The sequence below is a fragment of the Heptranchias perlo genome, chromosome 27 (assembly GCF_035084215.1).
Source record: "Heptranchias perlo isolate sHepPer1 chromosome 27, sHepPer1.hap1, whole genome shotgun sequence".
In the NCBI taxonomy this organism is placed as follows: Eukaryota; Metazoa; Chordata; class Chondrichthyes; order Hexanchiformes; family Hexanchidae; genus Heptranchias; species Heptranchias perlo.
In genome coordinates, this window is record NC_090351.1 from 42814416 (window position 1) to 42836700 (window position 22285).

Consider the following 22285-nt stretch of genomic DNA (forward strand, 5'->3'; position numbering starts at 1 on the left):
ATGGAGTCGGTGGCCGGGGGGAGGGATGGAGTCGGTGGCCGGGGGGAGGGATGGAGTCGGTGGCCGGGGGGAGGGATGGAGTCGGTGGCCGGGGGGAGGGATGGAGTCGGTGGCCGGGGGGAGGGATGGAGTCGGTGGCCGGGGGGAGGGATGGAGTCGGTGGCCGGGGGGAGGGATGGAGTCGGTGGCCGGGGGGAGGGATGGAGTCGGTGGCCGGGGGGAGGGATGGAGTCGGTGGCCGGGGGGAGGGATGGAGTCGGTGGCCGGGGGGAGGGATGGAGTCGGTGGCCGGGGGGAGGGATGGAGTCGGTGGCCGGGGGGAGGGATGGAGTCGGTGGCCGGGGGGAGGGATGGAGTCGGTGGCCGGGGGGAGGGATGGAGTCGGTGGCCGGGGGGAGGGATGGAGTCGGTGGCCGGGGGGAGGGATGGAGTCGGTGGCCGGGGGGAGGGATGGAGTCGGTGGCCGGGGGGAGGGATGGAGTCGGTGGCCGGGGGGAGGGATGGAGTCGGTGGCCGGGGGGAGGGATGGAGTCGGTGGCCGGGGGGAGGGATGGAGTCGGTGGCCGGGGGGAGGGATGGAGTCGGTGGCCGGGGGGAGGGATGGAGTCGGTGGCCGGGGGGAGGGATGGAGTCGGTGGCCGGGGGGAGGGATGGAGTCGGTGGCCGGGGGGAGGGATGGAGTCGGTGGCCGGGGGGAGGGATGGAGTCGGTGGCCGGGGGGAGGGATGGAGTCGGTGGCCGGGGGGAGGGATGGAGTCGGTGGCCGGGGGGAGGGATGGAGTCGGTGGCCGGGGGGAGGGATGGAGTCGGTGGCCGGGGGGAGGGATGGAGTCGGTGGCCGGGGGGAGGGATGGAGTCGGTGGCCGGGGGGAGGGATGGAGTCGGTGGCCGGGGGGAGGGATGGAGTCGGTGGCCGGGGGGAGGGATGGAGTCGGTGGCCGGGGGGAGGGATGGAGTCGGTGGCCGGGGGGAGGGATGGAGTCGGTGGCCGGGGGGAGGGATGGAGTCGGTGGCCGGGGGGAGGGATGGAGTCGGTGGCCGGGGGGAGGGATGGAGTCGGTGGCCGGGGGGAGGGATGGAGTCGGTGGCCGGGGGGAGGGATGGAGTCGGTGGCCGGGGGGAGGGATGGAGTCGGTGGCCGGGGGGAGGGATGGAGTCGGTGGCCGGGGGGAGGGATGGAGTCGGTGGCCGGGGGGAGGGATGGAGTCGGTGGCCGGGGGGAGGGATGGAGTCGGTGGCCGGGGGGAGGGATGGAGTCGGTGGCCGGGGGGAGGGATGGAGTCGGTGGCCGGGGGGAGGGATGGAGTCGGTGGCCGGGGGGAGGGATGGAGTCGGTGGCCGGGGGGAGGGATGGAGTCGGTGGCCGGGGGGAGGGATGGAGTCGGTGGCCGGGGGGAGGGATGGAGTCGGTGGCCGGGGGGAGGGATGGAGTCGGTGGCCGGGGGGAGGGATGGAGTCGGTGGCCGGGGGGAGGGATGGAGTCGGTGGCCGGGGGGAGGGATGGAGTCGGTGGCCGGGGGGAGGGATGGAGTCGGTGGCCGGGGGGAGGGATGGAGTCGGTGGCCGGGGGGAGGGATGGAGTCGGTGGCCGGGGGGAGGGATGGAGTCGGTGGCCGGGGGGAGGGATGGAGTCGGTGGCCGGGGGGAGGGATGGAGTCGGTGGCCGGGGGGAGGGATGGAGTCGGTGGCCGGGGGGAGGGATGGAGTCGGTGGCCGGGGGGAGGGATGGAGTCGGTGGCCGGGGGGAGGGATGGAGTCGGTGGCCGGGGGGAGGGATGGAGTCGGTGGCCGGGGGGAGGGATGGAGTCGGTGGCCGGGGGGAGGGATGGAGTCGGTGGCCGGGGGGAGGGATGGAGTCGGTGGCCGGGGGGAGGGATGGAGTCGGTGGCCGGGGGGAGGGATGGAGTCGGTGGCCGGGGGGAGGGATGGAGTCGGTGGCCGGGGGGAGGGATGGAGTCGGTGGCCGGGGGGAGGGATGGAGTCGGTGGCCGGGGGGAGGGATGGAGTCGGTGGCCGGGGAGAGGGATGGAGTCGGTGGCCAGGGAACAGAGTTTTTGGTGGGGGCCGAAGACAACTGGAAGAAATTTCGGCTTATCCAGGACTGCCCCCTTTGTACTTCAGTGAGCAAAGATGGAGGCCACAACAGAGGCAACAGTCAGGATGGGAGAGTGTGAGGGCTTTACTAAGGACGAGGGCATCAAAGGCAGAGGCGAAGAAGTGAATTAGCAGATTGACAGCTGCAGAAGTATCGTGGTGAACATTAAACCAAAGACTAGGCACTGGGGAGTTTGAAAGTGCCTTTGTAAGTGATTTGGGAGAGTGTTTTTCACCAGAGGAGGATATGGGGTTAGAAGGGGAAAGGGGATGAGAGGCCACGTGAGATGACAAGGTCGGGGGATGGCAGTGAATATGGTAGGAGAGTTTATTTAGAGGTTGAGACAACAGTAGCATTCAAACCGAAAAAGACAAGCAGAGAGGTTGCAAAATATGTTGATGCGCCTGATCTTGATCATTGTTTTTCCACATTTCACTGTTGTGGAAAGCTGAATTTTCCTTTTACTCAACACTCTTATCATAGACATGGCTTCTCTTAAACACTTGACAAAAGCAAGTTGGCAGCTAAAAAAGTCTTAATTAAAAGGAGATCCCCCACCCCCCCCAAAAAAATCCATTAACACCATCAAGCTACAGAGGCCATGGGGGCTGGTGATCCAGTGGGTTAGACCCACGCTTTTCACTTCTAGGATTTGGGTTCAGATTCAGTTGAGGCTGATGAATTGAGAAAGTCCCATGTAAAATGAATTTGCAACAGCCTCAATCCAGTTCCTTGGTGACAAGGGCCCGTAACAAAATTGCCCTAATTTGGCATTAAATTGGCAACCACATTTAGAGAGTGGCTGTTGTAGAAAATGGAAAAATGTCACACTGGTGCAGTAAGGGGCACTGAGGTTAGGGCAGAGCAGAGAGAGGTTTAGTTTGCGTCCTGTGCTATATTCCATCTGGCAGTGTTCACGTACTGATACTGGTTACTCTTATTGGAACATTTTTCACCTTAATGAAACAAAAATTCACAATAAAAAGGTCAGAGATCAGTGAATTTACATTACATTCAGCTAAAAGTCTTCTTCATCTAGACTTTACCTTGTGCCATATAAAGTATGGCGCGAGCCACTTTCAGTCTTTTCTCCCTGGCAGTTACCTCCAGGCCATCCAGCAATCTCATGGCATGAGCCTGGTGCTCTGAGATATCCACTTCTGTCCATTTCTTGTCTTTCACTGCACAGCAAGTCATTAGCATGTATTAGTTATTCATATTATAGGCAAGAATCATACAACAGCAGGACAGTTCTTGCTCCCATTTAAAAAATTCCTGAGAATGTGTTACAAGGCATTAACAATTTGAGGAGCTATGAAGCATCATATCATTGCAGTCACCTGAAACCTGATTTATTTTAGTTTTGATAAAAGCAGAAATGGTCACTCACTGAGCACATAATTGCAGAAATTCAGAAAATGCATTTGCAGTGGCGCAGAATCCTACAGCTTTAACAACTCGATTATGGAGCAGCAGGACATGAGATTCTAACAACTTGATTGTGCAGCAGGACATGAGATTCTAACAACTCAAGCCCCCACAAGGTAGATTGCAATTTCATCTGTACCATCAGTGAGACAAAGCCAGCAAAGGCTAGGTGATTCCCAATAACAAGAGGAACAAAAAAGCAGGAGAGTAAGTCAGCTTGGACCATATAGACAAGAACCAGGATATCAAGTGCAGCATTGGGGAACCTAATGGCAGGGGAAGCAGAGAAATTATAACTTTTTAAGAGTGAACTTCCTTTATGTTTCTCACAAAGGTCGAGAAAGCAAGCAGCTGGCACCAGAACATCTGCACAATGCTGCTTTGCACAGCAGCTAGGAAGTGTACTAGAGCAGCATGCACTGTATCCTTCCCCACCGAGGCACAATTGGTTCAGTACTCCCCACACTGGTGCACCTGAAATGAGGAGATTGAGCCTGTATTCCACCAGTTCATGTTGCTGGTCCAGCATACTGCATCTCACCAAAATTTTTAATAACTCAGGAGAAATAAAAGCATACAACTCAAAAGATGCAAACTGTACTTTCACCAAACTTGTGCAGTAGACAGAATGCCCACTAATGATCTAACTTTGGGGAATAGTAAACTGTATTATAGAATCATGGAATCTTATAGTATGGAGGCCATTTGGTCAGTCATGTCTGTGCCGGCTCTTTAAAGAGCTGTCCAATTTAGTCCCATGCCCCAGCTTTTTCCCCATAACCCTGTAAATCAGTCTTCTTCAAGGACCAATTGTCAATTACCTTTTGAAAGTTCCTATGGAATCTGCTTCCACCCCTCTTTCAGGTAGTGCATTCCAGATCTTAACCCTGTGTGAAAAAAATTCTAATTTCCCCTCTAGTTCTTTTGCCAATTATTTTAAATCTCTACATCTACCTCTAACCTTCTCTGTTCTAAGGAGAACAATCCCAGCTTCTCCAATCTCTCCACATAACTGAAGTCCCTCATGCCTGGTATCATCCTGGTAAACCTCCTCTGTACCCTCTCCAACACCTTGACATCCTTCTGGTGTCCAGAATTGTACAGCTGAGGCCTAACCAATGACTTTTAAAGGTTTAGCATAACTTCCTTGTTTTTGTATTCAGTAACCCTAATGCTATTTACAACGCCAAGTATCCCATACGCTTTCTTAACCGTCTTATCAACTTGCCCTGCCATCTTCAAAGATTTGTGATTGTGCACCCCCAGGTCCCTCTGCTCTTTATAGCATTTTAAGAAGTTTTGACTTATAGATGAACCACTAGCCAACCATTTTAATACATTGCTCTGTTAAATAAGCCAAGTTTCATCATTGGTTATAGCAGTACAGTATGATGGCATTCTATTTTTAATTAATGAATCTAGTGTAATGAAACTAGTGTCACAATAAGAGGAGAAATAAGAATCAAATAACAGAAATGGTGTATATGTGACTGCACAAAGTATTAAAAGCAAAATTGGAGAGTTAGAAGCATCAATAACTATGGAGGGATATTATATGGAAGCTTAGGTTTAGACAGGATTGGGAACTTAATATTCCTGGTTGTAACATTTTCAGGAAAGGTAGGTAACAGGGTGGAAAACATGATTAGAACTATTTGCTTGCATGGACGGTAAACCCCAACACAGACTGGTTGGGCCGAATGGCCTGTTCCCATGATGTAACTTCTATGTATTTCTATTGTTCTATCACAGCAATAGTACGTAAGGATATTATACAGCAGTGTTGCCCAGTAGAAAATCCCTGACTAGCCACACATGTGGCTATGATAACACCATTTTAGTAGAAAACACTTTATACACCATATAGATAAATGTATGTCACATATGTATATTTACTTAACAAACATCTACCACCATTCAGTGCAAAACATTGCAGTCTTTCTCTTTCACCCAAGTTTGGAATTCTGGAATCTCAGTGCAGCTTCTATGTTTTTGTCCAGCAGTTGCAAGCGGTTCTTAGACTTCTTCAAAGGGATTACTGAGAACGTTGACTCACACGAGACTCGGCAGACCCAGACCCAGCCCCCGCTCTCCACCCAGAACGCGGTTGGACGCTGCCTGCCCTTTTTCTCTTTGCCCTATTGGAGCTGTTTATCATTGGTCGAGTTTGCTTTCTTCTGCTGGCCTGGAGCGGTTATTCCGATTAGTCGCGCTGACTATGACGTCAGCTCCTCTCTCCATACAATGTTGCTGGTGTCGCCATAGTGCTTACACCCAGTGCTTTCACCTGTGTTACACACTATTTTAGCAGATAACTAATACACAGTAACCAAGGAAGTAAAGCATGCAATGATCAAAAAATATTCGCACTCTGCTTATTGTCTCACCATTTTACCAACATACGAATAAAAAGGTTAAAGTTCACGTGCATACGCCATGTGAATGAGTATTGGGATCACATGCCCAACAACAGTGTCTATTACTCATTTTTAATTCACTAATCAAAAATGTAATTAGCCACATGTGGGTAGTGGCTAATGTATTGGACCACACTATTCTAAGTGTAAGGACAGAATCCATAATGGATTTAAGAAATAGCAAGGGATATTGTCCAATTTTCAATGTGCATTATAGGCCAGCAAACAGAGGAGGTGAAATAGAGGGGGAGATCTGCAGACAGATCAGAAGGATGTGCAAGAACAACAGGGAATTATTAGGTGATATTAATAATCCAAAGGTAGATTGGAATAAAAAGTCATACATGCGGTCAAAGTAGGGAATGCTTTTTAGAATGCATGCAGGACTCCTAGATCAGAAGGTTTCGTCCAACATGGAAAGAAGCGTTACTTGATTTTGTTGAGAAATGAAATGGGGAAAATAGCTGATGTAAGAGTATGAGAATAATTGGGAAGTGGAGACCAGAACATAGTTAGGTTCAATGTAAGAAGAGAAAAGGATAATGAAGGATCAAAGATAACACTTCTGGACTGGAAAAAGGCAAAGTTGTGAGATAAGGAGGGATCTGGCCCAAATTAGCAAGGACAGACAAGCCAGCAAACAGGTGGACAGATCAGCACTGGGAAATCTTCAAATATGAAAGAGTACAAAATAAATATTTTCCTACAAGGCAAAAAGGGATGCATTAAAGACTAGAATTCAAGTCAAAATCATTAAAACATCATTAGGACTGCTATTACACAGCCACCAAAGTAAGTAGTCTCTGAGATAAAGTTCACCCGCAATTTATATATACAAATATAAGCATGGCCTATTTAACAGCAAAAGGCTCTTCATTACCATGAGTTTTGAAGTCTTCTTCAAAGCATTTCCTGTTCAGGTGAAGCTCAGGACCCTCTGTGTAACTGTAGAGTTCTAGCAAAACAAAATGTTAAATGTATCAGGAGTGGAAAATCAAGAGTTGACATTCTGTCATAGATGTGACCAATGGTCAATCATTGTTACATAAAAATACATGAAAAAAAAGGACAGGCTGCTGACAGACAAAACACTAAGTTTTATAAATGAAGAAAATTTATGTTTTAAAAGGTTATGTTCTATTACTTGAGCTTCAAAGAACCAAATGTCTGCATTAAAAATCTTACATCTGCTTGCATTTCCTGTCTGCGGCACTTGACTTTGTTACATTTTTGTCACACTTTTTCCATTATAAAGTACCGTGTCCACATTTATTATGGAAAATACCCATGTAAATGTGTCACACTGATTGAGAAGTCTGGTCACTGGATTTTCACAATTCTCTGAAAATATTTCCTGAATTATTTTCATCTCTTATTTTTTCCCCCTCATTAACACAAACTTTTCATGTCCAAAATAAGCATTAACCAAAATAAGAAATTCAAAAAATTACATATTTCACAAGAACATGATTAAATTCATCCATTTGATTTAAGAACATAAGAACATAAGAAATTGGAGCAGGAGTAGGCCAATCGGCCCCTCGAGCCTGCTCCGCCATTCAATAAGATCATGGCTGATCTGATCCCAACCACAAATCTAAAGAACACAAGAAGTCGGAGCAGGACCCGGCCACATAGCCCCTGGGCCCTCTCCGCCACCCACAGGGCATTGACCGATCCGAACTCAGCTTCATGTCCAATTTCCTGCCCGCTCCCCATAACCCCTAATTCCCTTTACTTCTAGGAAACTGTCTATTTCTGTTTTAAATTTATCTAATGATGTAGCTTCCACAGCTTCCTGGGGCAGCAAATTCCACAGACCTACCACCCTCTGAGTGAAGAAGTTTCTCCTCATCTCAGTTTTGAAAGAGCAGCCCCTTATTCTAAGATTATGCCCCCTAGTTCTAGTTTCACCCATCTTTGGGAACATCCTTACTGCATCCACCCGATCAAGACCCTTCACAATCTTATATGTTTCAATAAGATCGCCTCTCATTCTTCTGAACTCCAATGAGTAGAGTCCCAATCTACTCAACCTCTCCTCATATGTCCGCCCCCTCATCCCCGGGATTAACCGAGTGAACCTTCTTTGTACTGCCTCGAGAGCAAGTATGTCTTTTCTTAAGTATGGAGACCAAAACTGTATGCAGTATTCCAGGTGCGGTCTCACCAATACCTTATATAACTGCAGCAATACCTCCTTGTTTTTATATTCTATCCCCCTAGCAATAAAAGCCAACATTCCGTTGGCTTTCTTGATCACCTGCTGCACCTGCATACCAACTTTTTGATTTTCTTGCACTAGGACCCCCAGATCCCTTTGTACTGCAGTACTTTCCAGTCTCTCGCCATTAAGAAAATAACTTGCTCTCTGATTTTTCCTGCCAAAGTGCATAACCTCACATTTTCCAATATTATATTGCATCTGCCAAATCTCCGCCCACTCACCCAGCCTGTCTATATCCCCTTGCAGGTTTTTTATGTCCTCCTCACTCTCTACTTTCCCTCCCATCTTTGTATCATCTGCAAATTTTGATATGTTGCACTCGGTCCCCTCCTCCAAATCGTTAATATAGATTGTAAAGAGTTGGGGACCCAGCACCGACCCCTGTGGAACACCACTGGTTACTGGTTGCCAGTCCGAAAATGAACCATTTATCCCAACTCTCTGCTTCCTGTTTGATAACCAATCCTCCACCCATGCCAGAATATTACCCCCAATCCCGTGATTTTTTATCTTAAGTAATAATCTTTTATGTGGCACCTTGTCGAATGCCTTCCGGAAGTCTAAATACACTACGTCCACTGGTTCCCCTTTATCCACCCTATACGTTATATCCTCGAAGAACTCAAGCAAATCGTCAGACATGACTTCCCCTTCATAAAGCCATGCTGACTTTGTCCTATTAAATTATGCTTATCTAAATGTTCCGTTACTGTCTCCTTAATAATAGACTCCAAAATTTTACCCACCACAGATGTTAAGCTAACTGGCCTATAATTTCCAGCCTTCTGCCTACTACCCTTTTTAAATAACGGTGTTACATTAGCAGTTTTCCAATCTGCCGGGACCTCTCCTGAGTCCAGGGAATTTTGGAAAACTATCACCAAAGCATCCACAATCCCTACTGCCACTTCCCTCAAGACCCTAGGATGGAAGCCATCAGGTCCAGGGGATTTATCCACCTTGAGTCCCATTATTTTACTGAGTACCATCTCTTGAGTGATTTTAATCGTATTTAGCTCCTCCCCCCCGAGAGTCCCCTGTTTGTCCAGTGTTGGGATATTCTTAGTGTCCTCTACTGTAAAGACTGAAACAAAATATTTGTTCAGCATTTTTGCCATCTCCATGTTTCCCACCATTAATTTCCCGGTCTCATCCTCTAAGGGACCTATGTTTGCCTTAGCCACCCTTTTTCTTTTTATATAACTGTAGAAACTCTTGCTATCTGTTTTTATATTTTTTGCTAATTTCTTTTCATAATCTAACTTCCCTTTCTTAATCAATCCTTTAGTTACTTTTTGCTGTCTTTTGAAGAATTCCCAATCTTCTATCCTCCCACTAAGTTTGGCTACCTTATATGTCCTTGTTTTTAGTCGGATACTATCCTTGATTTCTTTACTTAGCCACGGGTGGCTGTCATTTCTTTTACACCCTTTTTTCCTCAGTGGAATATATTTATTTTGAAAGTTGTAAAATAACTTTGTCTTTTAATGCTTCAGTAAAGTTTTTACTTGACGGTCTAAGTCTCTCACAGTGGTCTGTGTTTGGAGTTGATATTTTTGCCCCAAGCTGTGACACAGATGAATTTGGATTGTGCAGTCTGAGCATGTGCAGTGGACCTAATTTCCCAGCATGCATCAATACCAGTGTCAGCTACAGAAGATTTTTTTTCTTTAGCTTCGAGCAGTCTCAAAAGTTTTAAAAATGATTTGAAGAAAAGCTAGAGGAAAAAATTCAAAAGCTTTACTGAAAAAAGAGAATGACGTGTGGGGGCAGAGGGGCGCGAGGGAGCTCAAGGGGGACAGGATGCAGGTTAGGCAGCATCTGTGAAGAAAGGTTAGCTCCTTTGTTTTTCTCAGCCGATCATTCCCCTCCACCATAGTAGACAGGGCCCTTAACTAAGTCCATCCCATTTCCCACACTAACCCCCTCACCCAATCTCCTTCCTCTCAGAACAATAGTATCCCCTGGTCCTTACCTTTCATCCCACCAGCCTCTACATTCAACAGATCATCCTCCACCATTTCCGGCACCTCCAAGGCAATCCCAACATCAAATACAGGTTATTAGATGTTGGGATGTAGTAAAAGTTTGATATTGAAATAGTGAGGTGATCCGGCCTCTTGCAACTGCACTTAGAACACAGTGTACAGTTCTGGTCACCACCATACAAAAAGGACATTGCAGCTATTGAAAGAATGCAGAAGAGAGCAACCAGAATGATTAAGGGGATGGAGGGATTGGATTATGAGGTGCGAATATATAAATTGGGCACGTTCTCAATGGAAAGGAGAAGGTTGAAATGTGATATGATTGCTGTTTTTAAGATTCCAAAAGTATTGTCGATTGTGACTAGCTGTTTCACCTTGTCCAGGACAGTAGAACCAGAGGACACGGCCTGCACTTGAAGGGGATAAATTCAAAACTAATCTGCGGAAACAATATTTCAGTGAGCGAGTGGTTAATCTATGGAGCTGGCTCCCTGGGGAGATGGTGGAAGCAGTTAGCATTAATTCATTCAAATTAGATAGATTTCATTCACAAAATAATATTTTGGGACACAATATATGAGTAATTTGAGACATGACATGTGGTAAGTGTAACAGGCTTGGGACCTACGGGTTCCCAAAGCTCTCCATCACTGGGGGTTTTCCTCGCCTCATGTCTGGGTCTGTTGTAGACTCACTGATAGAGATTGATTGATACGGTTAGTCAACAACCCCATTATCCTTGTATCATGGGATTACCAGGATGGTAGAAGGCAAACTAGATGGAGGACATTTTTCCTCAAGCAATTCCTATGTTCCTAACCACAGTTCCAATGTTCTCTCTGACAGCCGGTGTTGATAATGTAGAATGACTGTACCAGCAATTCCATGAATAGGAGGTTGAGTTGGTGCTTGGGTTGGGATCCCCCATTGGTACACACTAGCAGGTTGGTCTGCACCCCTGTGTCAAACTGCCTTTTTCTTCCATCACACTCCGGGGCCATTGGAGTCTGATCAGCTTTGCCAGGTTTTCCATGCTTCCCTCACCCTCTGCTATTCTGCCTAAACCATTCACACATCCTCTGGAGTATATATCCATTGTATCTCTAATTTCTTTCATCATATCTCATTTTGCCGTACATCATTATTACTTATGTCTTTTAATCATCTCCTTTTCTCCACCTATTCACTTTACAGATCATTCATTTTCCTTTCTTGTGTGTGGTCATTTTTCCCTGCTCACTTTTCCTTTGCTCCAGTCCTCCTTATAAGCTGTTCATCTGTAACATCTTCTAGTTCTGACAAAGGGTCATAAACCTGAAATGTTAACCTAACCTTTTTTCTCTTTCCACAGATGTTGCCTGAAGTGTTTCCAGCATTTTCTGTTTTTATTTCAGATTTCCAGCATCTGCAGTATTTTGCTTCTAATTTAATTATTTTTAAAAAACAAGTTCAATTTTAAAAGCAAACAAATCTTCTTTTGAAAGAAATGGATAGGAATGTGCAATAGGTGGGGGAAGGAGGTGGGAAACTGGTTAAAGGTGAGAGGGCCTGACCCTTGACCTTGAGGCGTAAGTGATAGTGGAGGGAGTGGATGGTGGGTTAAGGATAAGATGCGTGACAGCGAAGCAAGAGAGAAGGCAGTTCAAGGGGGAAGAGGTGGAGGTAGTGATTGGAGTGCAGGTGTGGTAGGAAGGGAAATGGGTAGTTGGAACGAGAAGGGGGAAGGGGGCACAATTGGAGCAAGGAGGTGGGGAAGGAGCACTTGATTGGGGACGGGAAGGGAGCTCCTGAGGGACATGTTTTTCACACACCCCAAATGGAGCCTGCAGAGCCCCTTTCAGCACAAGACTACCTGTGACCTGACAGGGGAGTAGAAAACAAGAAAAAGAGAGAAGCAGCATTACTAAGACAGTTGAGACACTATTCCCCCACTTCCAGTGTGCACCGGATTGACTTGTGCTTATGCAGACTTCCCGTCAACGTCCTGTTGTAAATCCCTATGTCCAGTTAAAATAGGAACGTGCCTGTAAACTGGTCACACTATAATTCCACTGGCAAGAGGGTGGAAATGTGCAGGTCACCAGCAGCAATTTCCCCAATCCTGGTCATGGCAAAAGGCTGAATTACAAAAGGAGGAGGGGGGCTGGGTGTCCCATCGAATATTGTACACATTCATCCATTACTATTTCACACTCATTAACATTCCACATAATAATTTTTTCAATCTGGTTTCAGAGATTTCTTCATCTTCCTCACTCCGTGTTCTTACCTGAGAGCTCTGCCATCCATTTATCCGTATCAGAATATTCAAACTCCAGGTCAGGTGACTCAGAGAAACCCTGGGGGTGGGGAAGAGGGAGAAAGAAATCAAAAAATTGGATTAAATATCAATCAGAAAGACAGAAAGTCAGCAGAGATATTGTATAGTGTTGAAATACAACAATAAAACTAAAGCTATTAGAATGCCAGGCATGAGGTGGTCATTACAGGGCACGGTACACAGGGGTGCAGCAGGACGGGGTGCCAGTTACCTGCACCACAGCAATAAAGGATGCATGTTTGACTACTCTGACACTTTAAACTTGGTGGTTACTCTGACTACCTCATCACAATGAAGTACACTGGGTAGCACAATACATTAGGACTACCAATCTGCTAAGCCACAAAGGCATGAGAAACATGAGGCCCTGCACTGTTAGTTCATCTCTCTCATACTAACAAAGACAAATGCCAAGCGCTTCTGCCAACAGCAAGAGTGAAAATCAAAAGGACAAATATCCCGGCACAGTCACTCTGGTAATTCTTAAGTTCTATTTACAGATGCCCTCCCCCACCACTGGTCAGGCATCAGCAGTATGTGGGAGACAACTACGTGAGAAAAATAGAAAATAACGTACTTTAAAAATATAAATTAGGACTGCAGTATACTGCAACCAAAATAACTATTAAAACTTGTAATTCTTGATTAAATCCTGAACGTAGTATGCCAATAATCAATACTAAATGCTCAGTTATGGAGCTCAGGGGTTAGAGATTTAATTCAGTCATTCAAAAAAGAGCAAATGTTTCTAAATCTGTGGCAAGTACGGGGATGTGACTACAACACCAGCAAGAGGGTGAAGACAGTCTGAGCAGGATTTGGTCGTGGAACTAAATAATGGTGCAGAGATTGATGGCCTCCCAGAATATTATGTAAAAAAATACAGCTCTGTAAAGACAAAACAACCAATTTTTATAAAGATGATTTGAAATAATGGCTGGAATCATGGACATCAAGACTAGAATCATAGAAAAGTTACAGCACAGAAGGAGGCCATTCGGCCCATCGAGTCCGTGCCGGCTCAATGCAAGAGCAATCCAGCTAGTCCCACTCCCCCGCCCTATCCCCGTAGCCCTGGAAATTGTTTCCTTTCAAATACTTATCCAGTTCCCTTTTGAAGGCCATGATTAAATCTGCCTCCACCCACCCCCTCTGGCAGTGCATTCCAGATCCTAACCACTCGCTATGTAAAAAACCTTTTCCTCATGTCACCTTTAGTTCTTTTGCCAATCACTTTAAATCTATGTCCTCTGGTTCTTGACCCTTCTGCCAACGAGAACAGTTTCTCTCTATCTACTCTGTCTAGACCCGTCATTATTTTGAATACCTCTATCGCAACCTTCTCTGTTCCATGGAGAACAGCTTCTCCAGTCTATCCACGTAACTAAAGTCCCTTATCCCTGGAATCATTCTAGTAAACCTCTTCTGCTACCTCTCTAAGGCCTTCACATCTTTCCAAAAGTGCAGTGCTCAGAACTGGACACAATACTCCAGCTGTGACTGAACCAGTGTTGGAGCGCTTCTCCAATTCTGGCCTCTTGCTCATCCCCGGTTTTCATCACTCCACCACTGACGGGCGTGCCTTCAGCTGCCTAGGCCCTAAGCTCTGAAATTCCCTCCCTAAACCTCTCCGCCTCACTCTCTTTTGAAACGCTCCTTAAAACCTACCTCTCCTGTCCTTATAGCTCCTTATTTGGCTTGGTGTTAAACTTTGTTTGCTAACGCTCCTGTGAAGCATCTTGGGATGTTTTATTACATTAAAGGCATTATATAAAGGCAACTTATTGTTCTACAGGGACTTTAAGAAAGTCTTTGATAAGATACCACACAGGAGACAATTAGAGAAAATTAAGGGGTATTAAATTTGATTTAAAATTGGTTAGAAGGGAGGAAACAGTAGGAGTTATGGGCAGTTTCTCAGAGTGGTTGGAAGTGGGTAAAAGTGACCCACATGGTTCACTTCTGGGGCCACTTCCGTTCACTGTGTATATAGGAACAGGAGTAGGCCATTCAGTCCCTCAGGCCAGTTCCACCATTCAATTACATCATGATTAATCTGTAATTGATATAAATTTATCCGCCTTGGTTCCATATCCCTTAGTACAAATGCCTAACAAATATCTATCAATCTCAGTTTTGAAATTTTCAATTGACCCTCAGCATCAACAGCTTTTTTGGGGGCAGGGCAGGGGCAGATTTCCACTACCCTTTGTGTGAAGAAGTGCTTCCTGACATCACCCCTGAATAGTCTAGCTCTAATTTTAAGGTTATACCCCCTTGTCTGGACTCCCCACCCCAGAGGAAATAATAGTTCTCTATCAAATCCTTTAATCATCTTAAACACCTCAATTAGATCACCCCTTAATCTTCTATACTCAAGGGAATATATGATGTGGAGATGCTGGTGATGGACTGGGGTGGACAAATGTAAGGAGTCTTACAACACCAGGTTATAGTCAAACAGCTTTATTTGAAATCACAAGCTTTCGGAGCTTTCCTCCTTCGTCAGGTGAGTGCAGGGTTCCATAAAGGCACAGCATATATAGTCAGAGAACAATGCCTGGTGATTACAGATAATCTTTCCAACTGCCCGTTATTACCCTAACCGGGATCTTGGGTTCATGTCACGCTACATGTAACCCCACCAGCGAAAAAAAAGTTATCTGTTTTTAATACAACTGGTCATTCTCTCTCTCTCTCTCTCTGCCTTTCGGGTGTCTCTCTCTCTCTGTCGTTGTGATCTGACTGTGTATTCAGTAGTCTTGGATGTAATGTTCCCCTGTCTGAACACCATCCACTCCTTTCATTGCTGTGATTACCTCTCTGCCGAGGTGTGATAACGGGCAGTTGGAAAGATTATCTGTAATCATCAGGCATTGTTCTCTGACTATATATGCTGTGCATTTACGGAACCCTGCACTCACCTGTCGAAGGAGGAAAGCTCCGAAAGCTTGTGATTTCAAATAAAGCTGTTGGACTATAACCTGGTGTTGTTAAACTCCTTACAAGGGAATACAAGCCTACTCTATGCAACATGTCCTTATAATTTAATCCTTTTAGCCACAGTATTACTCTGGTGAATCTGCACTGAACCCACTCCAAGGCCAATATAGCCTTCCTGAGGTGCGGTGCCCAGAACCGAACACAGTACGCCAGATGTGGTCTCACCAGAGCTTTATACTGCTGTAGCATAACTCCCATCTCTTTATATTCCAACCTTCTTGAGCTGAAGGCCAAAATTCCATTTGCCTTTTTGTACCGGTCCATTTGCTTTGTGATTTGTGCTTGGACCCCTAAATCTCTGCTCTTCCACAGTTCCTAGCTTCTCACCGTTTAGAAAATACTCTGATCAATCTTTCTTACGTCCAAAGTGGATGACCTCACACTTCCCAACACTACCAGTTTTGCTCATCACTTAATCTATCAATCACTGTCCCTTTATAACTTTCTGCTCCCATCTACACTACTTATTGTGCCATCTAACTTAGTGTAGTCAGCAAACTTGGACATATGGCTCTCTATTCCTTCATCTAAGTCATTAATAAATATACTGAAAAGCTGAGGTCCCAGTACAGATCCTTGGGAGACACCACTGGTGGCATCCTGCCAATTGGAGTACATGCAATTATCCTTATTATCTGTTTCCTACCTAACCAATTCTCCACCCATATCAATAGATTGCCTCCAATTCTATGCACTTTCATTTTTGTTAACAATCTCTTGTGTGGAATCTTATTGAATGGCGTCTGGAAGCCCATATAAATAACATCCATAGTCACACCCTTATCCACCACGTTTGTGACCTCAAAAAATTCAACTAGGTTAGTCAGACATAAGAAATAGGAGCAGAAGTAGGCCATACAGCCCCTCGAGCCTGCTCCTCCATTCAGTCAGATCATGGCTGATCTTCCAACTCAACTCCACTTTCCTGCCCGATCCCCACATGACTTACCCTTTACAAATACAATAATAATGATTTGGATATAGGGCTATTGGAGTGGTGTCCAAATTTGCAGACGATACCAAAATAGAAGGCACAGTAAATAATTCTGAGAACCAAAAGCAGCTGTAGGGGAATATTAATAAGATGGTGGAATGGACAAAAAAATACAGATTCAATTCAATTTTAGTAAATGTGAGGCGGTACCCCCGCTGTAACAGGCAGTGCCCTCATGGATGGGCAGGACCCCTCACTGTAACGGGCTGGCGGTGTCTCCCCCCCGGACACAGTGTCTCCCCCGGGACCTGTTGCCTGGAGCCGGTTCTCACCTCCGAGTCCTTTCGCTGGTTCCTAAAAAACTCGCGGCCTTTTGGTAAGACCCTGGGTTTGCCGAAGCTACTGTTGGCAGAAAGTCCAGTCGCAGCCCCGTTCGCGGGCCCTGACCCCAACGCCGATCCGGGCCCAACTCCAGCCAGCGCCCCGCCGCTAGTCTCCATTACCGGCTCTGCGTACTTCTCGCGAGAGCTGAGATTACTCTAATCTCACGAGATTTCAGCGGGACGGAGGTAATTTCCCTTGCCAATATGGCCGCCTTCCAGCCCCGCGATCCTCTACCAGTATGGCCGCCTTGCAGCCCCGCGATCCTCTACCAATATGGCCGCCTTCCAGCCCCGCGATCCTCTACCAGTATGGCCGCCGCGCAGCCCCGCGATCCTCTACCAATATGGCCGCCTTCCAGCCCCGCGATCCTCTACCAGTATGGCCGCCTTGCAGCTCTCGAATGGGCGGGGTATTTGCCCATTTCAGAAGCGACAAGGGATGTCGCGCCGTTGGGGTTTGAATTTACCCCGCTCCCCACGAACATTCTGTTAGTGGCCGATGAAGAGCAGCGTCTGCGCCGGAGCAGGGGAGGTATGGTTGCCAACTCTGGTTGGATGCATTCCTGGAGATTTAATCACGTGATGTTCTGACCACATGACATTTGATCACATTTACCTGAGGAAGGATGGTTGTCTCCTCTTGTATTGGGATTCTCATTTCAATTTGTTTTATTTCACTGGGGCCTGCCGCTTCTGTTTGGCTCACATCTATTGTTTTTGTCTGTTTTACTTGCCATTATCCTTTTTTTGATAGTTTTTCTTATCCCGGGCTGGGGTTATGGCATTGTGTTTGATCTTGGTCCCCATCAAACTGTGACTTTCTATATTCGGGTTTTTTGCTCCAAGGGTGCTGTTTATTTGAGTGTTGTGGGCTGGCTTTAGCATTAAGAGTTAGGGTTTGAGGCATATGTTGGATTCTTAAAACAGAACATAAGAACATAAGAAATAGCAGCAGGAGTAGGCCATACAGTCCCGCAAGCCTGCTCTGCCATTCAATAAGATTATGGCTGATCTTCCATCTCAACTGCACTTTCCTGTCTGATCCCCATATCCCTTGATTCCCCTAAAGTCCTAAAATCTATCTCAACCTTCAACATCCTCAACGACTCAGCATCCACAGCCCTTTGGGGTAGAGAATTCCAAGGATTGACAACACTCTGTATGAAGAAACTCCTCCTCATCTCAGTCCTAAATGGCCGACCCCTTATCCTGTGACTATGACCCCTAGTTCTAGACTCTCCAGCCAGGATAAACAACCTCTCAGCATCTACCCTGTCAAGCACCCTCAGAATCTTGTATGTTTCAATGAGATCACCTCTCATTCTTCTAAATTCCGGAGAATATAGGCCCATTCTACTCAATCTCTCCTCATAGGACAACCCTCTCATCCCAGGAATCGATCTAGTGAATCTTTGTTGCACTACCTTTAAGGCAAGTATATCCTTCCTTCGATAAGGAGACCAAAACTGTACACGATACTCCTGGTGAGGTCTCACCAAACCCCTGTATAATTGTAGTAAGACTTTCTTACTCTTGTACTCCAACCCCCTTGCAATAAAGGAGAACATGCCATTTTCCTTCTTAATTGCCTTTCTAACTGCGTAAAAAATTTTCCTCATGTTGCCTTCGGTTCTTTTGCCATCACCTTAAATCTGGTTCACGACCCTTCCACCAATGGGAGCAGTTTCTATCTTTCTACTCCGTCTAGATCCCTCATGATTTTGAACACCTCTATAAAATCTCCTCTCAACTATCTCTGCTCTAAGCAGAACAGCTCCAGCTTCTCCAGTCTATCCACGTAACTAAAGTCCCTCATCCCTGGAACCATTCTAGTAAATCTTTTCTGTACCCTCTCTAAGGCCTTCACATTCTTCCTAAAGTGCAGTGCCCAGAATTGGACACAATACTCCAGTTGCGGCTGAACCAGTGTTTTGTAAAGGTTCACCATAACCTCCTTGCTTTTGTACTTTATGTCTCTATTTATAAAGCCCAGGATCCGATATGCTTTTTTAGCTGCTTTCTCAACCTGCCCTGCCAACTTCAACAACCCGTGCACATATATCCCCAGGTGTCTCTGTTCCTGCACCCCCTTTAGAATTGTACCCTTTAGTTTATATTGCCTCTCCTCGTTCTTCCTACGAAAATGTATGCGCAAATTTTGAAATTATGCCCTGTACTCTCAAGTCTAAGTCATTAATATATATCAAGAAAAGCAGTGGTCCCAGCACCGACCCCTGGGGAACACCACTGCACACCTCTCTCCAGTCTGAAAAACAACCGCTCACCACTACTCTCTCTTTCCTGTCATTTAGCCAATTCTGTATCCATGTTGCTATTGTCCCCTTTATTCCATGGGCCACAATGTAGATTAAACTTGTTCCTGGATCAGTAGCAGAGCAGTGCTGACTCATCTGAGTCACAAACAGTATAAATACATAAAGGGCAAAAGAGTAACTAGGGAGAGAGTAGGGCCACTTAAGGATCAACAAGGTCATCTATGTGAGGAACCACTAGAGATGGGTGAGATCCTAAATGACTATTTCGCATCGGTATTTACGGTTGAGAAAGGCATGGATGTTAGGGAACTTGGGGAAATAAATAGTGATGTCTTGAGGAGTGTACATATTACAGAGAGGGAGGTGCTGGAAGTCTTAACGCGCATCAAGGTAGATAAATCTCCGGGACCTGATGAAATGTATCCCAGGACGTTATGGGAGGTTAGGGAGGAAATTGTGGGTCCCCTAGCAGAGATATTTGAATCATCGACAGCTGCAGGTGAGGTGCCTGAAGATTGGAGGGTAGCAAATGTTGTGCCTTTGTTTAAGAAGGGCGGCAGGGAAAAGCCTGGGAACTACAGACCGGTGAGCCTGACATCTGTAGTGGGTAAGTTGTTAGAGGGTATTCTGAGAGACAGGATCTACGGGCATTTGGAGAGGCAGGGACTGATTAGGAACAGTCAGCATGGTTTTGTGAGAGGAAAATCATGTCTCACAAATTTGATTGAGTTTTTTGAAGGGTAACCAAGAAGATAGATGAGGGCTGTGCAGTAGACGTGGTCTACATGGACTTTAGCAAAGCCTTTGACAAGGTACCGCATGGTAGGTTGTTGCATAAGGTTAAATCTCACGGGATCCAAGGTGAGGTAGCCAATTGGATACAAAATTGGATTGACGGCAGAAGACAGAGGGTGGTTGTAGAGGGTTGTTTTTCAAACTGGAGGCCTGTGACCAGCGGTGTGCCTCAGGGATCGGTGCTGGGTCCGCTGTTATTTGTTATTTATATTCATGATTTGGATGAGAATTTAGGAGGCATGGTTAGCAAGTTTGCAGATGACACCAAGATTGGTGGCATTGTGGACAGTGAAGAAGGTTATCTAGGATTGCAACGGGATCTTGATAAATTGGGCCAGTGGGCCGATGAATGGCAGATGGAGTTTAATTTAGATAAATGTGAGGTGATGCATTTTGGTAGATCAAATCGGGCCAGGACCTACTCCGTTAATGGTAGGGCATTGGGGAGAGTTATAGAACAAAGAGATCTAGGAGTACAGGTTCATAGCTCCTTGAAAGTGGAGTCACGGGTGGATAGGGTGGTGAAGAAGGCATTCAGCATGCTTGGTTTCATTGGTCAGAACACTGAATACAGGAGTTGGGATGTCTTGTTGAAGTTGTACAAGACATTAGTAAGGCCACACTTGGAGTACTGTGTACAGTTCTGGTCACCCTATTATAGAAAGGATATTATTAAACTAGAAAGAGTGCAGAAAAGATTTACTAGGATGCTACCGGGACTTGATGGTTTGACTTATAGGGAGAGGTTGGATAAGCTGAGACTTTTTTCCCTGGAGAGTAGGAGGTTTCGGGGTGATCTTATCGAAGTCTATAAAATAATGAGGGGCATAGATAAGGTCGATAGTCAAAATCTTTTCCCAAAGGTAGAGGAGTCTATAACGAGGGGGCATAGATTTAAGGTGAGAGGAGAGAGATACAAAAGGGTCCAGAGGGGCAATTTTTTCACTCAAAGGGTGGTGAGTGTCTGGAACGAGCTGCCAGAGGCAGTAGTAGAGGCGGGTACAATTTTGTCTTTTAAAAAGCATTTGGACAGTTACATGGGTAAGATGGGTATAGAGGGATATGGGCCAAGTGCAGGCAATTGGGACTAGCTTAGTGGTATAAACTGGGCGACATGGACATGTTGGGCAGAAGGGCCTGTTTCCATGTTGTAAACTTCTATGATTCTATGAATACCTGTGAGTGCAACCGGCACTGAGTGCAGTGGGCACAGAATGAACAACTTGGGAGTTTGGTAAGTATGGGAGTTCGGTGACATGGGGGAAGGAGGTGCTCCATAGCTTTGCTTTTCCTAACTTTTACCACAGAGAGGCGGTGGACCTGAGCAGCAGCAGACCGAGGCCCGAGAGCAGGTATAAAAGCAACAACAGACCTGCAACAAGAGAAAACTGCAGTGTGACATCACAGGTGAGGCAGGTAAGTGAATTGTAGTGATTGTGGGCTAAGTTTTAAGTTAACATATAGCATATAACTAAATTTTAAAAACTAAACTTAATTTAATAAGTTAAATGAGGTAAATAATTTGATGAATATTAAACTAATTAATCAAATAAATAAAATAATGTGAGAACAAGGGATGTGTTGCTGCTGCAATATGTGGGAGCTTGTGGACATTTTTGTCCAGGGCGACTACATCTGCGGTAAGAGTCTGCGCTCGAGGTACTTTGGCTCCAAGTTGAGGAGCTGGAGTCCGCGCTGCAGACATTGTGAGACATCAGGGAGGGAGAAAGCTACCTGGACCTTTTGCTTCAAGAGGCAGCTATGCCCCTTAGATTAAATACTTTAGAATTGTTACATGGTCAGGGATAGGAGTGTGTGACTGCAAGTGAGGCAGGTATGGGGATCCAGGAGGTAGTATTGCAGGACCCTTAGTCCCTGCACTTGTCCAATAGGTTCGAGGTTCTTGCAACCCTTGTGGACAAGTGCGGGGACTGTGGGGAGGATGAGCAAACTGACAACGGCACCGTGGTACAGGAAGCCGATCAAGTGGGGGGAGTAAAAAGGAAGTTGGCTGTAGTAGGCGACAGTACACTGTTCTCTGCGGCCAGGAGCATGAGTCCCTAAGGCTATGTTGCCTACCCGGTGCCAGGGTTAAGGACATCTCCTCCGGGCTGGAGAAGATCTTGGAGTGGGAGGGGGAGGATCCAGTTGTCGTGGTCCACGTAGGTGCCAACGACATAGGTAGGACTCAGGAAAAGATTCTGCTCAGAGTTTGAGCAGCAAGGGACTAAATTAAAAAGCAGAACCACAAAGGTAATCTCTGGATTATTACCTCAGCCACGAGCAAATTGGCATAGGGTCAACAGGATCAGGGAGATGAATGTGTGGCTCAAAGATTGGTGTGGGAGAAGTTTGGTTCTATCTTCACAAAGGAGGACACAAATAACCTCTCTGAAATGTTAGGGAACCAAGGGTCTAG

At 46.2% G+C, this 22285-nt stretch overlaps 1 protein-coding gene across 1 annotated transcript in view; it reads right to left on the reverse strand.

The window, feature by feature from the left end:
* strip1 (striatin interacting protein 1) overlaps positions 1–16919 on the reverse strand; it is a 139490-nt gene extending 122571 nt beyond the window's left edge. Inside the window, exons 1-4 of the mRNA XM_068007761.1 lie at positions 16745–16919; positions 12425–12494; positions 6821–6895; positions 3142–3276 (exon numbers count right to left, since the gene is read on the reverse strand). Of these exons, the coding sequence (XP_067863862.1) occupies positions 3142–3276; positions 6821–6895; positions 12425–12494; positions 16745–16912 (448 nt within the window). The 5' untranslated portion in view covers positions 16913–16919. The remainder of the gene's footprint in view (positions 1–3141; positions 3277–6820; positions 6896–12424; positions 12495–16744) is intronic.
* Between the last annotated feature and the right edge of the window lie 5366 nt (positions 16920–22285).